Consider the following 17,197-nt stretch of genomic DNA (forward strand, 5'->3'; position numbering starts at 1 on the left):
TTCCACAGATTACAGCTTTTCTGCTTTCAAAAAACGAAGAAGTATCAGAGCTCAATGATGCAGAATGGAAATGGCACCTTGCCTTTATGACATATGTAACAGAGCTACTCAACAGTTTCAATGTGCAACTTCAAGGAAAGGGGAAGCTCATCTTGGATATGCAATCACATGTCAAAGCATTTGAAGTAAAATTAGGCCTCCTCATCAAACAAGTTAAGGAGGAAAACTTCTGCCATCTCCCCACAACTCAAAATCTGTTAAGCGGAAAAACCATTGGTTGCATTCCCAAACAAAACATGTGTGGATTCGCTGGAAAAATTGCAAAAGGAGTTCCAATTTAGATTTAAAGAGCTTCATCTCCATGAACAGGACATACAGCTTTTCCGTAACCCATTTTCTATTGACATTGAAAATGTGGATAGAATTTACCAAATGGAACTGGCTGAACTGCAGAATTGTGACTCTCTGAAAGACGCATTCAAGTCAAGCAGCCTTCATAATTTCTATGCATCTCTCCCCTCTGAGACATATCCTCATCTCAGGAACCATGCACTCAAAATGGCAACCATCTTTGGCAGCACTTATGTCTGTGAACAGACTTTTTCCAGAATGAAACATTTGAAATCTCCAACCAGATCTAGACTAACGGATGCACACTTGCATCACTTGTTACGACTAGCAGTGACAAATATGGAACCGGACATTGACCATCTCATTAGCCAAAAGCAGGCCCATAGTTCCCATTGAAATACTGGCAAGTTTGTTGATTTAACTTTACTTGTTCTTCATTTTAAATATTGTATTTGTTCCCGTTTTGTTTCTTCACTTCAAAATAAGATATATGCAGTGTGCATAGGAATTTGTTCATAGTTTTTTTTTAACTATAGTCCGGCCCTCCAACGGTCTGAGGGACAGTGAACTGGCCCCCTGTTTAAAAAGTTTGAGGACCCCTGGTTTAGACAGACCATATTCTTGGTTCTTTCGGTAAAGTCACGTAGAAGGGAAGTAATAAAAATAATAAAAATAAAACGTAATAAAATAAACCGCCGTCCTCATGTGAAGAATTTTTCACATGAGGACGGCTGCTTGCGTTGTGGCCGAAACGTCGTGAGAATTATTTTATTATGTTTTATTTTTATTATTTTATTACTTCCCTTCTACGTGACTTTACCGAAAGAACCAAGAAGATGATTCTCTGCAGTCACGAAAGCTTTAAATCGCAGTTTAGACAGAGTGACCTGGTTACTGGAGTGGCGAGCACATGGTGGGGAGTAGAGTGTGATGAGAGGGGAGAAGTTGGCGGGGAGGAGGGGAGAGTCTGTGGAGGATTTTGGATTGACTGGAGTCAGTGGAGAGGATCTGAGGATTGGGTTGATGTGGTGCTCCGAGGTGAAGTCTCTCTCTTTCCTGGGTGATCGGGATTTTGTTATCGCAGTTTCCTAAGCTTTGGAATTGGCCTCTTACTCCACACAGTCCTCGCCGCTAACCAGTGCCGGGTTCAGCTCGTGCGGGACCTGTAGACTGTTATAAAGGGGGCCTAAATAAAATAAAACACACACAATTATTAAAACACATTTTTTTTTACTTGCATAGTAAAGTAATTGGATTTTTTCATTTGCTATACAGCCAGATAATACGACAAATCGATAACCTAAAACACCCAGTCATTCATAAAAGTTGAAGGCGGTATAGTACTATAGTAATAGAGCAAGTGCAGAATTAGTGAATGTGGAATTGACAGCTTGAAAGCATTTAGCGCGGGGCCCTTGAAAGTGCGGGGCCCGTAGCTACTGCGTATGTAGCTACTACATGTGTTGTAGCTGCTACACGTGTAGTAGCTACAACACGTGTAAGTAGCTAGTAGCTACTACACGTGTTGCAGCTACGATAAATAATCCGGCACTGCCGCTTAGCTGATAGATTGTTTATTTCTTGGTTTTCCATGAACAGCGGTCGCATTGGTTATCTACAGATGAAAAATGCGCCCATTTTACAGAATGTAAATTATTGTGATGTTTAACTGTTGTATTTATGGGGTGTTTTTGTTGTTGTTATTAAAACGTTACGGTAGTGGGCGGCACAGTCGTACATGGAGGGGGGGGGGGGCTGATTGCAGAAACTTGAGTCCCGCGAGCGAAACCGCCGCAGTCCCCTCGCTCGTCACCAGAGGGCGCAGCGGTCGCTCTCTCAGCCGCCCTCTCTCTTTTTGTGTTTTCGATCAGAGGAAACAAGAAGATGCTCGGTGTAGTCGGCACTTTGCTTCGTTCATCATTTAGTTTTTTGTGTTTTTTTTCAATGCTTTGCTTTATGTGCCCCCCCCCTGTTTAAATGAAAGATTTCACGCTCTTCTCTCCTCCTTCTTACCCCTTCCCTCTCTACCCCCCCTCCTCTCTACCCCCCCCTCTCTCTCTACCCCCTCTCTCTACCCCCTCTCTCTACCCCCCCTCTCTCTACCCCTTCTCTCTACCCCCCCTCTCTCTCTACCCCTCTCTCTACCCCCCCCTCTCTCTCTCTACCCCCTCTCTCTCTACCCCCTCTCTCTACCCCCTCTCTCTACCCCCCCCATCTCTCTCTACCCCCTCTCCCTTCCCCCTCTCTCTACCCCCTCTCTCTACCCCCTCTCTCTACCCCCCCCTCTCTCTACCCCTTCTCCCTTCCCCCTCTCTCTACCCCCTCTCTCTACCCCCCCCCCCTCTCTCTCTACCCCTTCTCTCTACCCCCCCCTCTCTCTACCCCTTCTCTCTACCCCCTATCTCCCAACTCCACGTCCCCCAGTTTTCTGTAATATTTGTAAAAAAAAATACTACGACAAGTGCTGCATCTGCACCCAGCCCTTCTCGCAGTCCTACGGCCTCCGACGGGAAGCGCAGATCTGCATGCGGAGCAGCCCTCTCTCTCTTAGCCGCCCACAAAAAGCAGTTCTACAGAAATGAGTTTCAATCTCGATGATTGATTTAAAAGTGCGTAGCCTCCAGTGGCTTCCTAGCATCGGAAGGAAGAGCGTTCCAGACGGCCGCAGAAGCGCATGCGAAAGCGCGCGATGCAGTAGCCGTCTTTGTTCCATGGCTCGCCAAACGCCGCCGCCGCTGCCGCTGCTGCTGCTGCTGCTGCGAGGTTGAACGCGGCTCGCGCGATGGTTCATGCTCCTTGACTAGATCAGCGAGGTATTACAGTTCACTTGTGGGCCAGCACTTTGTGTGTGATGAGTGGTGGTGGGGGGGGGGGTGACGGCACGGCCAGGCAGAGTCGTAGCTAGGGGGGGCAGGGGCGCCAAAATGAGGCTTCTTACAACGTTACATTATAACTTATTGCGGCGGACGCGGCAGCCTGAAACTACTGCACAAATCTACACCTCAACCTAAAAGTTTATATATCCCGCCACACACAGCCTACATGTCATGTAATTACATTTTGGTATGTGATTAAACGGGGGGGGCAATTTTATAGTTCGTCCCCGGGCGCAAAATATCCTAGCTACGGCAAAGGTCTCCAAGGCTCTTCTCGCACGCGCTGGCACGACCCAGCTCACCTCCATGGGCGTTCGAGCATTTTTTCGTTTAGTGAGTGACAACAATGTTTAAACCAGCTGGGCCACGATCGGGAAAAAAAAGTTAGTCCACTTTTCACCCAGCCAACTGCAGGGCACAGACTGGACTGTTATTAACCGAACATTGAAACTAACAATAACGTTTAAGATTCACAGTTAACAGACAAACAACATATACACTGATAATTGGTTTTTTACCCTTTTATCTGGCAAAAAAAAGTATCAGTTTTGTTGCCAGATAAAAGGGTAAAAAATCAATTATCATATTTTTTATTGGCAAATGAGGTACCAATGGTGTAAACACATACACTATTAAAATTGTATTTTTAAAATATATTACTTAAGTTGGAAGGGCAGGTGTGGGTGAGGAGGCGCTATGTCCGCGTCTGTATTGTGTTACTTGTGTTCATGATTAGTTCTGTGTGTTATGCGTTGCATAGTTTCGTGTCGAATTGGGACCCATGCCTAGCAGAGGGGAGCGCTCTTGCCTAGAGACATCTGAACAGTCCACCAGCATTGGTTTAAGCGAGCCTGGCTCTGCTGCTGATGTGGCACTGAATGTGGAATCAGGTCTAGAAATGGTTTCCCTTGTGCGGTGAACGAAAGCTTCGGAAATTGTGCACTCCCAGAAGGCCACGTGGCTGATGGGCTGTGTAAAGCAAGACTTGTATTTCCTATGCGAAGGGTCGTAAGGGAAGGATGATTTATGTCACGTCCGTTTAAGTGTCGGCTCAACCCGTAATTCCACCCTGCGGGGAAGCCAAACAGTGGTGGTGCTATGGGACAGACCGGTCTCTGCCATGTGACTGTGGAATTTCCGTCACTTTACTCGTGAAATGCGGCGGCCCCCTTGTTCAACTGAGCCCGAGTGGAGCGTCGTGCCGAGCCCACCCCGCCGTGTCGACTCCACGTTCACGGCGGCTAAGTCCAGATGCGTTGTGACACGCGCACGTAGACACGGCGCACTGTCGGCAGAGACACATCAGCGAGCGCAGCGCTGAAATAGTAAAATGCAAAAAATCTGGTTTTTAACAAAAGACGCTTTTGATTAAAAAAAAAAACTCGAAAAAAATATGTGCCGGCAATGATATGATTTGCGATAGGACAGAAAGCCACAGCGGAATTCCTGTATTGTAAGTTCTTATCGGCAGGCAGAGGCACACACAGAGAGCGAGAGAGATGCATGCGCCCACGTGTTCGTGTTTGGTCTGCCCCGAGCCCAGAGTCCGCACGGGGAAACGCAGCAAGGGGACTCCGTGCGCTGCCTGACGTGTCCCGCAGCCCACACGCGCCCCACACACGAGTTGAACCCGGGGCTGCCGCGGGGCTGCTGTTCAACCTGGGGTGGAAGCACCCCGCTCCTCATATCACTGCGCCGGATAGAATCCAGGGTCAAACAGCAGCCAGTGTGACCGATAATTCAGCGCTCGCTGATTAACTCCGGTGGCGGTCACTCGACTCCTCATTGCTCTTCCGTGGCTACCACCAACGTGGTTACCCTAGACTTGACTCATTCATACCTCCACCCATACTCTTTGGTTCTTTCGGTAAAGGCACGTAGGTATAAAATAAAATAAATTAATTGACCCTTGAGCTACACACATTTCAAACCTTTTGAAACAGTCTGGCTCAGCAGCAGACCATGCTTTCCCACCTGATGATGGACGCTTGTGTTGCGCCCGAAACGTCGTGATTTAATTTATTTTCTACCTACGTGACTTTACCGAAAGAATCAAAGAGTATGGATTTCTGCAGTCACGAAAGCTTCAATCAAGATTCCTCCACCCATGTTGAGGATTTGGTCTACCAGACACTGCACCTCCGATTGTCGCGTTTGGCTACGTACGGTGCGAGAGAAGTTCAACACACGGCACATACACATGCCATCCGTCACACTGTGTTCAACCACCACAATGCCGGTCAAAACAGCACCGACCCACTCACCCGCCCACTCACTCAGGGAATGAGTGAGGGCCGCGTGAGGTTTTGCGTTCCCTCGATGCGATCCACGTGGTTTAGTGCCGCGTGAGCGTCTCACATGCGGAGGGGTTTTGGTTCCGGAGAGACGCTGTGGATGGGTGACGATTGCTGGTCCAGGCCCATGTGTCGCGGTGACCGCTTCTCCCCCATTTGTCAAGGGCAGAGGTGAGTCTCGGGGGGGGGGGGGGGGGGGGGCATGATTTATGTCGGTGCGCGAGTGGTCACCGGGGTTGCACCACTCCTGTCGCCCCGGTGGCCTGCGGCTGAACAATTTCACACCGAAGCCGCATTCTCTTGCGTGCGTGCGTGCGGATACACAAAAGATAAGACAAAGATCCCCCGTATAGCCTTAACAGACTGTAGGGGCAAGTGCTGTTAGCGAGCACCTATGAAGGTCGAAACGGTACACGAAGGGGTGGGTGGCCAGCACCACGCCCGACCGCCTTTGTCTCCCCAGTGGCGATGTTTACACACCACACCGGGTACTCATTTGAGGCCGAGTCGACCTAGGGGAGGCCCAGGACCGGTTCAGATAATCGTCACTGGGTGTTGGCCGTGAGCGAGGATCGAACCCGGGTCGCCAGGTTCGTAGCGCAGCGCGCTAACCACTACACCACCGCTCCCCACGGATACACACACATATACGTATATCGTGAGACGCACGGAGACGGTTCAAAAAGGTCGCGTGTTCCGACTCGGAAAGAAATGAGCGGCTCTGGTGAGTCTGTGCTGCGTCTCTACAACAAGTGGTCTTCTGCCTTCACTCATTTTTCAGAGGTTTGGGGGAGGGGCACTTTCGCCGATAAGACGTCATCAGTGTGAGGACCACCACGCATTTGGAACCATTGTTGGGTTTGACAGCATCATGATGATGATGATGATTGGGGTGTTTTCACCATTTGTGTAATGTCCTGGGCAGCACGTCAGGGGCCGCACTCAAGGCCACCAGGACCCGCAAGTGACCCGCGGGCCTAGCAATGAAGAACGCCGCTCTACACGGACCCAGTGAAGTGCATGGTGCTTGGTCCATCATCATCATCACGATCATCATCGATGTCCCAAGGATGACATCACCAGCCAGGAGAACGTTTTGTCTCGCTCCGCAAACACTCAGAGCTCCCGTCGCTTCGCCGTCACCACAACGAGGGTGACTTCTGCCCCGAGCAACGCTGTGACTCTGGACACACCCGGGGGAGCCATTGGGAGCGAAGTTTCGATGAATTCGAGATTTTCGTCGTCTTCTTCTGAATATGCCCTTTGATTTCCCCAACATCTTCGGATTTGTTCGCAGAATGTTTGAGAGTTTCCCTATTTGTCATTGCAGGAATATCATTCCTAATCAATCTTGATTTGAAGCTTTGCAGGAATCCATACTCTTTGGTTCTTTCGGTAATGTCACGTGGGTAGAAAATAAAATAAAAAATTAAATTATTTTATACCTACGTGACTTTACCGAAAGAACCAAAGAGTATACCTAATCAGTCACATCGAATGCTATTAATAGCATCATGGGGTCTATGGTAAAAAATAAACATGTCTAAATCCTGCTTGCTCAAGTGGTCCGTTAGCCATTTGACTTTGCTAGAATTTTACGATCGCTAACTTTTCAAATACCTTGCACTCGTCTTTAAATCTCTCCGTGACCTCTCCCTACACCATATCGCCTCTCTCATCTCTCGGTCACCCCTCCTCTGTGCCAAAACTCGTTTCCGATCGGTCTCCCTCCTTGCACCGCTCCACTGGAATCAACTTCCCCTGTACATTGACTCAGCACTGCCCATAGATTCAGCACTGTTCTTAGACTCAACACTGCCCATAGCCTCAGCACTGCCCATTAACTCAGCACTGCCCTTAAACTCAACACTGCGCATAAACTCAGCACTGCCCATATACTCCACACTGCCCATAGACTTAACACTGCACCATAGACTCAACACTTCCCATAGACTCAGCACTGCCCTTAGACTCAACACTGCCCATAGACTCAGCACTGCCCATAGACTCAACACTGGCCATAGACTCAGCACTGCCCATACACTCAGCACTGCCCATAGACTCAGCACTGCCCATACACTCAGCACTGCTCATATACTCAACACTGCCCATAGCCCCAGCACTGCCCATAGACTCAGCACTGCCCTTAGACTCAGCACTGCCCATAGACTCAGCACTGCCCATAGACTCAGCACTGCCCATAGACTCAGCACTGCTCATATACTCAACACTGCCCATAGCCCCAACACTGCCCATAGACTCAGCACTGCCCATAGACTCAGCACTGCCCATAGACTCAGCACTGCACCATACACTCAGCACTGCCCATAGACTCAACACTGCCCATAGACTCAACACTGGTGACTCCACATGCCCTCTGTTACGGTCACTCATTCCCCAGCCCAAGCAATGCCCCTGCCATCTAAATCACCCGATTTTTGTTTCCGATTTGAATAATGCCATAGAGCGCCTTCAACTAAGACGCTGTCTAAATACAAAATAAGAAAAGAATGTGACCAGGAGTTCGTCACGCAACCGCGATGGCTTTAAAACGTCCAACAATGAACCGGACAGAGATGTGGTCACCCTCCTCCAAAGCAACGGACCTTGAAACCGACTTTCTCCTTCTCCTGCAGCGCCGTTCCGTGCGATGCCCACAACGTCTCGACCCTTCCCCTCCATGGCTCCAGCTGGCACCGAGTGATGCCCCCACACCCCTCACCCCAATCACTGAGCAGCATCGTGGGCGATGTGGTGGCTGTGCACGTGGTCTGTCACCCTAAGCGCTGTGGGGGGCAGCGAAGTTCACTTTTACGTGGGTGTCAGGGTGGAGTCCACGGCGAAAACGTGGACTCCGCGTGCTCCGTCTGTATGGGATAGAGCGTTTCCCCCTCGCACCACGCGTGCGTTTTCTCTGCGTGCTCAGGTTTCCTCCAACACGTGTAAACACTCGTTAATCGGCCGATAACATCTTGCTATGTAGAGGACCGCAGAGTCTGGGCTCGTCTGAGGTTCCTCCTCGCGTCTCCCGGTCGTTCTCGATCTCCGATAGAGCAAATTAAAATTCTTAAATTAAAAAAAACAACAATAACAACAAGCTGCGGCGTTTTGTCACACGGCCATCTGGCAATTCATGGGCTGTTTGTTTTCGCGAAAGCCCCGACTGCTTGCGAGACCCTGAAAGGTGGAAACCGGCACCGAGATTGCTTGTTTCGACAAGCGTTGCCGAATTCACATCAGTGTGGAAATCCAATCGGCTGATGGATTGTTACATAACAGAGGTGTATTCATTCATTGTTTAATACACTATAGTGCCTGTGACTTAACGGTGGTTGCGTCGATCTGTGTAACAATACAGGCGACAATGGCAAGATGAACGTGGGGTTATTAAACGACAACCGGCAAAACAGATAACCGTTTTCGAGAATCGGTTATCGGTTCCCACGGTCAGGAACCGGTTCACCGTCCCAGGTGTTGATTTCCACACTTGTTGGCCGGTAATGCGACAAGACGCCAGATTTGAGCGAACTGAGTGAGGAAGCGGGGGGTGGGGGGGGGGACACGGCGATGCGACTGCGTGGCTGGGGCCACCGACACGAACAGAGGACGACGTGGAAATGGAGGAGGAGGTGGAGGAGGTGGAGCAGGTGGAGGTGGAACAGGACGAGGTGGAGGTGGAGCAGGAGGAGGAACAGGAGGAGGTGGAGCAGGTGGAGGTGGAAGAGGACGAGGTGGAGGTGGAGCAGGAGGAGCAGGAGGTGGAGGTGGAGCAGAAGGTGGAGGTGGAGGAGCAGGTGGAGGACGAGGTGGAGGTGGAGCAAGAGGAGGTAAAGAAGGAGGAGGAGGAGGTGGATGATGAGTTGGAGGACGAGGTGGAGCAGTAGGAGGTGGAGGAGCAGGTGGAGCAGGAGGAGAAGGAGGTGGAGGAAGAGGTGGAGGAGGAACTCGTGGCTTCGATCCCGCCCGCAGCAGCGAGACGCGCCGCGTGCCCCGGGGGCACAACGGTGCCCTCGGGGCGTCATTCCCGCCTGCGGAGTGCTGAGTGCTTGACGCGGCGGGGTGATGTCAGGTGCGCAGGCACAAGAGGAATTTCCAGTTTAGCACGTGGTGGTGGTGGTGGTCGTAGCAGTAGGGCTTTCACGACCAAATTTATCCATAATAAAGAGGGTTTTTATTTATTTTGAGGTTAGATCGCGTAAATATAAATGTGTGTCGTTAAACCCGCCGCCACCCGACAAAGCCAATTAGTAAGATTTGGCACGTTCCACAAAACGTGCCAATTTGTGTTTAGGCGAATAAAGCCACAACATTTACAATTCAAGTACCGTGACGTTTCGCCGGTGACTACAGCAACCAGCATCATCAGGCGACAGCCAGAATTGTGAAGACGTCTTCTCGTTTCGGTCCATGATTGGGGTGTTTTCACAACGGATGACGTTAATCTGAGAAGTAGCACCTATTATAATTAGTGTTTGGGGTTATTCACAGTCAATGCATGTACATTGTGTTGATCTGATACTATGTAGATCATATGCAGTAACCTATTATTGTCTGCTCAAAGTTAATAAACACGCAGTGGAATGTTTGTTCTGTATGTCGCTTTTGTTGTTGGGATTTCCGCAGCACGCAGTCTTCCAGCCCTCCTGACGACACACGCGGCCGGGTTCACATCCCGGGTCAGGGAGTCGTCAGCTCGGAACCATCAGCCCTTCGCGGCGGTCGGTAAATTGAGTGACGACTTCGTGGGGAAGGCGACGGGAGATTGGTAAAGAGAATATCGAGTTGGGGTCAGGCGAGAGGAGAGGCCCGTGGAGACTCAGGGTAGCTGCCTCAAGGGAGACCTCGGTTTAGAAAATTACGTGAGATACGAGCACAGAAAGAATGTTCACGTCACAGCCAACTTTGGCAAACAGCAAACATGGCAAATGTCGCCGTGGTGATCTTCTAATCTAATCTTACATTTAGAGAGACGCCTTCCCTCAAAGCCCTTGGCACAGTTTGAACGGAAAGCCAACGGTGACAAAATTAGAATGTTCTTCTTGGTTCTTTCGGTAAAGTCACGTAGAAGGGAAATAATAAAATAATAAAATAAAGCATAATAAAATTATTCTCACGACGTTTCGGCCACAACGCAAGCAGCCGTCCTCAGGTGAAGAACAGGTCTGTCGGAAAGACAGCGTCTGACAAACCTGTTGTTCACCTTTAAGACGGCTGCTTGCGTTGTGGCCGAAACGTCGTGAGAATTATTTATTATGTTTTATTTTTATTATTTTATTATTTCCCTTCTACGTGACTTTACCGAAAGAACCAAGAAGATTAATCCCTGCAGTCACGAAAGCTTTAAATCGACAATTTGAATGTTGTTTGTGGTAGGGACCTGTGCCGGTTGAGGAATGGGTGACCGCAATAGTTGAGGCGCTTAGGATAGTGGAGGGACGGGAAGGGGTGGAGGGGGTGAGGTGGGAGAGAAGGTATTGGTGGCGATTGAGAAGAGGGGCGACGCTGTCTGCGTCACGACTCAAAGCAACGAATGTGAGAACCAGTCAAGGGTGGCTTCAGCGGTGGAGATAGGGGAAAGGGTTTGCGAGTTCAATCTCGGTTGAGGGTTGTCTGAAACCCATCATCATTAATCCGGGACGTCGAGAAAATGCATCCCACTTTTCTTTCTGAAGAAGTCACCTGTAAGTTGTCAATTGGATAGACCTGCCCCCGCCATAGGAATGTAGAACTTCCACCGCTGGCTCAGGGCTGTAAACGTGAGATGAGTTGTCCATTGGATAGACCTGCCCCCGCCATAGGAATGTAGAACTTCCACCGCTGGCTCAGGGCTGTAAACGGGAGATGAATACCACAGGAAATCACTTCGACTCTAAGAAATGTAAGCGAAGCTAAGAGGTTCGATAAAGGCAGAAGGCGATGATCCAAATCGTTTACATTCCTATCGCCCGTCGAGTCTTTGTCGTCCGTAGCGAGGACGTTGATAGTCTGTTTAACGCCTCGATATACCGAGGTCGGCAGAGCTTGGGCAAGTCTTGGTAGCGCAGTCTTCGCGTGACCGCTGCCTTCCCGCTCGCCCCGTGGTTTCCTGCTCGCGCCCCCGAGTGACGGTGAACTCTGCTCGACGATGTCACCGTATCCCGGCGAGGGGTAACGATGCCTCGGTCGTTTTTGTTTTCTACTCGAAACAAGAGCCACAACAAATACCGCTGCGGCACGATGACAGAACGAATTCAGCGGACAGTCAGGCACCCTTCCTTCGCAGACACGTCTCTTCACACGCGCACACGCGCACAAACCCATTTCGTAAATACATTCATGTCGTCTTGTATTTGTTTACGCAGGGACGGAGGGGAGGCGGGTTTGGTGAGCGAGCGCGCTTAGCGCCGTGCGCTGAACGTCGCCGGCATCTGCGCGTGTGGCGGCGCGCGGAGCTCCAACAGCGAGAGGCCTCTCGTCCCCTCGTCCCCTCGAACGCTTGTCGGGGCTGCAGCCGGAGTCGGGAGTCTCCCCGCGACCTCGCGGAACCTCGAAGCGTCGTCGACGTGAAGCGTCGGGCGAGCGAAGTGGCCGCGTCGGCCGAAGACGACGACGCTCTAGAATGTGTCAACAACTTCTTGGTTCTTTCGGTAAAGTCACGTAGAATGGAAATAATAAAATAATAAAATAAAACAGAATAAAATAATTCTCACGACGTTTCGGCCACAACGCAAGCAGCCGTCCTCAGGTGGAGAACAGGTCTGTCTGAGGACGGCTGCTTGCGTTGCGGCCGAAAAACCGTGAGAATTATTTTATTATGTTTTATTTTATTATTTTATTATTTCCATTCTACGTGACTTTACCGAAAGAACCAAGAAGATGAATGAATCCCTGCAGTCACGAAAGCTTTAAATCGAAATTTAATGTGTCAACAACGTTAGCGCACGGGGGGGGGGGGGTAAGTCGAGAGGGAGATACAAAGGGTGCGAGGGGACACGGAGGAGATGGTGCCTTTGGAATGCAACAGTCTGTCTGGCTGGTGTGATAGTATTTGTATTCTGTTGCCACAGATATGTGGCAGGGTGCCAAAGGCGATCTCGAGGCGCGTGCGCGTAGCTCGCGCGCGCGGCCACGCGGGCGCCCCCCGCGCGCAGGGGGTCGAAGGCGCAAAAGGCACCGGTCGGCCCGTCAGAGATGTGGTAGAGAATAGTTTGAGCGCGTTGAGTGTGAATTGAGCGAGGTTATTGTTGTGGCTGCTTGAAGGGGGGGAAATGAGACGATAATGGGAGGAGGGAAGTCCGAAGCGGAGCGTTGCGAGAAAAGTAGCAGAAAGAGAAGTGACCTGCGGTGTGGTGAGTGGGTGGGTGAGTGGGTGAGAGAGTGGGTGAGTGAGTGGGTGAGTGAGTGGGTGGGTGAGTAGGTGGGTGGGTGGGTGAGTGAGTGAGTGGGTGAGTGGGTGGATGAGCGGGTGGGTGAGCGGGTGGATGAGCGGGTGGGTGATTGGATGCGTGGATGGGTGAGTGAGTGGTTAAGTGGGTGAGTGAGTGAGTTAGCGGATAAGTGAGTGGATGAGTGGATGAGTGAGTTAGTGAGTGGATGGGTGAGTGAGTGGTTAAGTGGGTGAGTGAGTGGGTGAGCGGATAAGTGAGTGGGTGAGTGGATGAGTGAGTTAGTGAGTGAGTGGATGGGTGCGTGAGTGGATGAGTGAGTTAGTGGGTGAGTGGATGGGTGAGTGAGTGGATGAGTGAGTGTCTGAGTGTTATGATCTGCAGCAGTGTGGTGGTGAACAGAGTGTGGATGAGACGACACAGTCTGACAGACCGAGTCCTCAGCGTGGGTGGAGGAATCAACGAGTGAAGTCCATGACGTCAACAACTATTCTCGTAGTTGAGAGAGCGGTTACAGCTCGACGTGAGTGGTTATCCTGTGTGGTCGCGTCGCCGCGTTGCTGGGTGCCATCTCAGGAGGTGTCTTGACTGAAACACAGCTCCCAGTTGTAGAATTCTTTAAAACACACACACGCAAACATCTTGATCTTCATTTCATTATTCATTCCACTTGCGCTACGAGGGGGCAACAAGGGAAATTATCCGTTTGGTAATCTCACAAAACGCGGCGTCCCGCGTTCCGGAAGATGACCGCATGAGATTTGTTTCACGGGACAATTTATTACTAAAAAGTCTTTCGAAGTCACGTTCTTCATCCAGACTAGAGGTTTTTGTTGTTGTTGGTTTGATCGCGTGAATATATAAATGTGTCGTTCAACGCGCCACCACCCGACACAGCCAACTAGTAAGGTTTGTCACGTATACAAAACATGCCAAATTCGTTACTATTTCAGCACATCGGTTGTGTGTTAGAGAGTAAACCCACAACATTTACAAGTCGAGTACGACGTTTCGCCAGTAATTACAACCGGCATCATCAGGCTGACTGCCAGAGTTGTTCATCTTTTACACTGCAGGGAGCGCACTCACCCACACACTCTACTATGCTAAACTAGAAATCTAACTCTTGTTTATTTTACCAGGTAATGCCGACGGAGCTATGTAGCTCTTATTCAGAAGCGACTTGGCCACAAATGATCGCTCAACGAAGTGGCTTCTATCACGTGAAAATATTTTGCAGCCAAATACTCTTCAACGCGTGATGTTGATTCTAAATGTGGAAGGAAAAACCGCGGAGCACCAGAAGAAAAATCCACGTGACCAACGGGGAGAGAGAAGACACGCAAACTACAAATACACAGCAGCAGGCGTCAGAGTCGGGATCGAACCCACGACCTCCTGCATACCAGGCGAGGTAGTTAACATCTCGCCCCTGATTGTCACATGCTAAGTACACTAATATTTCAAATGATCAGAGCTGGTAAATCAGCCAAATGAAGCGGAACGCAACTTTAGAATGGTTAAATTTCGATTTAAAGCTTTCGTGACTGCAGGGATTCATCTTCTTGGTTCTTTCGGTAAACTCACGTAAAATGGAAATAATAAAATAATAAATAATAAACCATAATAAATAATTCTCACGACGTTTCGGCCACAACGCAAGCAGCCGTCCTCGGGTGAAGAACAAGTCTGTCGGGAAGACAGAGTCTGAATGAAACACCCCAGGTTTGGAGCGTATATTTAAGCTCGGTTGGAGGGGGAAGAGCGCCTTGACAAAAGAATTTGCATATCAAGAGAAATTTAGCATATTTATGGAATCCCGACAGACTTGTTCTTCATCTGAGGACGGCTGCTTGCGTTGTGGCCGAAACGTCGTGAGAATTATTTTATTATGTTTATTTTTATTATTTTATTATTTCCATTCTACGTGACTTTACCGAAATAACCAAGAAGATGAACAAGAAGATTTAGAATGGTTATTTGCGAGTCATCGGTGGCTAGGCTGATGCTATCAGCCTCACTGAGTTGAATCTTGAGCAGCTGAACCCCACTCACTCGGAGCCCAGGTCTCTTGTGCACGGGTCTGGCGCAGAGCTCTGAACCTCTGAGAGCACCTGGCCACTTCCAGCTGCGGGATTAAAGCATGCAGATTCATGACGTTTCTGAGCCGGCTGGCGGTCAGGCGTGGGCAAGGTGATAGCCCAATAACCGCCTGCGTGTTCTGGGGTGAGGGCTGCTCTCTCAGACTCTTCTCTGAAATCCGCAATTTGTTATCCGAACGGTGGCAGAAAAACAATCACCTTCAAGTGTCTCTAGGCAAGAACCTGGCTGTGTGTGATAAAACGCGATGATGGTGGTGGCGGTGGCATCGTTCTGGCGTTGAGATCCACACGGGCTTGGGAAACATCCAAAATGTAATTCACGAGCACTGCCTCGCAACACAAACCAGTCCAACATCAGATAATCACGTGGCGTTGTTACGGAGAGTATAACACGATTAATGACACGGACGTAATGCCTCTTTCTCTCCACATGAGTGCTGTTTACACATCCCATTATCCGCACTGTTTACCGGGAGTGCATCACATCAGCAAGATCGCTTCAACGCAAGCACAACCGTCGATCCGTTTCCACATTGAGTGTCTCATCAACAGCAGCGGGCAGGCTTTGCTTAAACTATTGCCGGCGAACTGGCATGTGTTTATATACGTCCGCTGCTTGATATGTTTCTGTGGATGGGCAGATGATATTGAAGGTGTTACGGTCTGATGATTTATTGTCTGCCGCTACACGCGCCCCGTGCCCCTGAAGATACCGGCGACTCGGTGACAAGCCCCTTACGATGTTATAATTATTTGGATCTTTCGGTAAAGTTAAGTAGATAGTCTAACACGTGGTAGGCTTTCGCGATCGATATTATTCATAATCAACTTTTTGGGTTCGATCGCGTTATTTATAAATGTGTCGTAACCCTCCACCACCCGACACGGCCAATCAGCAAAAAAGTGTCACGTTGACAAAAGACAAAGAGTTCACTACTTTAGCCCACCGGTGTGTTGAAGAGTGAAACCACAAAAAAATTGTAAATGTTGTGGATTCACTCTTCAACGCACCGGTGGGCTAAAGCCGTGAACTATTTGTCTTTTGTCAACGTGACACTTTTTTTTACTGATTAGCCGTGTCGAGTGGTGGAGGGTTACGACACATTTATAAATAACGCGATCTAACCCAAAAACCTTTATTATGATTATAATATTGGTCGTGAAAGCCTCCTGCGTGTTGAGCTTCGCTTCCTTTCCACGTGGCGACGTCTTCCTCCAAGCGTCTGTCGCCCCCCCCCCTCTCTCTCTCCACATTCAAGAATTCAACGTCGCTCGCTCCCACCTGCTCGTTGGGAACTCCTCGTCAGCCTTTCCTCCTCGTAGCTCTCATCCTCCCTCCCTCTCTTTTTATTTATATATGTTTTTTTATTTTTACGATCAGAGGAAACAAGAAGATGCTTCGGTGGAGTCGGCACTTTGCTTCGTTCATCATTTCGTTTTTTTTCACTGCTTTACTTTATGCGCCCCCCCCCCCCTTTTTTAATGAAAAGTTTCACGAAATATTTTACGCTCTGCTCTCCTCCTTCTTACCCCTTCCCTCTCTCTGTACCCCCTCTCTTTCTACCCCCTCTCTCTCTCTACCCCTCTCTCTCTCTACCCCCTCTCTCTCTACCCCCTCTCACTACCCCCTCTCTCGGTACCCCCTCTCTCTCTACCCCCCTCTCTCTGTACCCTCTCTCTCTCTACCCCCTCTCTCTCTACCCCCTCTCTCTGTACCCCCTCTCTCTACCCCCTCTCTCTGTACCCCCTCTCTCTGTATCCCCTCTTTCTGTACCCCCTCTCTCTACCCCCCTCTCTCTACCCCCTTTCTCTACCCCCTCTCTCTCTACCCCCTCTCTCTACCCCCTCTCTCTACCCCCTTTCTCTACCCCCTCTCTCTACCCCTCTCTCTCTGTCTCAACCATCAAGATCTGAATGGTCTCCTCCAGCGTCGTCTTGCGACCTTGTGGCCACGTGTGCGAGCCACACCGCTTCATGATTCTCTCTCTCAACTTCTCCTCCATCCACGACGCCGCCTTCACTCTGCGCCTCAATTCTTTCTCCCTTCCCCGCACGATCCGTCCTGACTCACGACCCGACAGATGCCCGGAATTCCAACCCAAGCCCAGGGCGTCCTCTTGCTGTGACTCTGACAACGGCGACGACAACAACAACAGCAGCAGCAGAGAGCCACCTGGCCAGAATGTCAAAAACATATCTAAATCTTCTCT

At 49.9% G+C, this 17,197-nt stretch overlaps 2 protein-coding genes across 2 annotated transcripts in view; one reads left to right on the plus strand and one right to left on the minus strand.

The window, feature by feature from the left end:
• LOC133356660 (sushi, von Willebrand factor type A, EGF and pentraxin domain-containing protein 1-like) overlaps positions 1–6,799 on the plus strand; it is a 75,040-nt gene extending 68,241 nt beyond the window's left edge. The window contains exon 26 of the mRNA XM_061574292.1: positions 6,447–6,799. Within this exon, the coding sequence (XP_061430276.1) occupies positions 6,447–6,502 (56 nt within the window). The 3' untranslated portion in view covers positions 6,503–6,799. The remainder of the gene's footprint in view (positions 1–6,446) is intronic.
• Positions 1–17,197, minus strand: part of LOC133356795 (uncharacterized) — a 492,315-nt gene that overhangs the window by 163,320 nt on the left and 311,798 nt on the right. The window lies entirely within an intron of this gene.

Source organism: Lethenteron reissneri, chromosome 55 (assembly GCF_015708825.2).
Source record: "Lethenteron reissneri isolate LAM-NWPU_2019-01 chromosome 55, ASM1570882v1, whole genome shotgun sequence".
Classification (NCBI taxonomy): Eukaryota; Metazoa; Chordata; class Hyperoartia; order Petromyzontiformes; family Petromyzontidae; genus Lethenteron; species Lethenteron reissneri.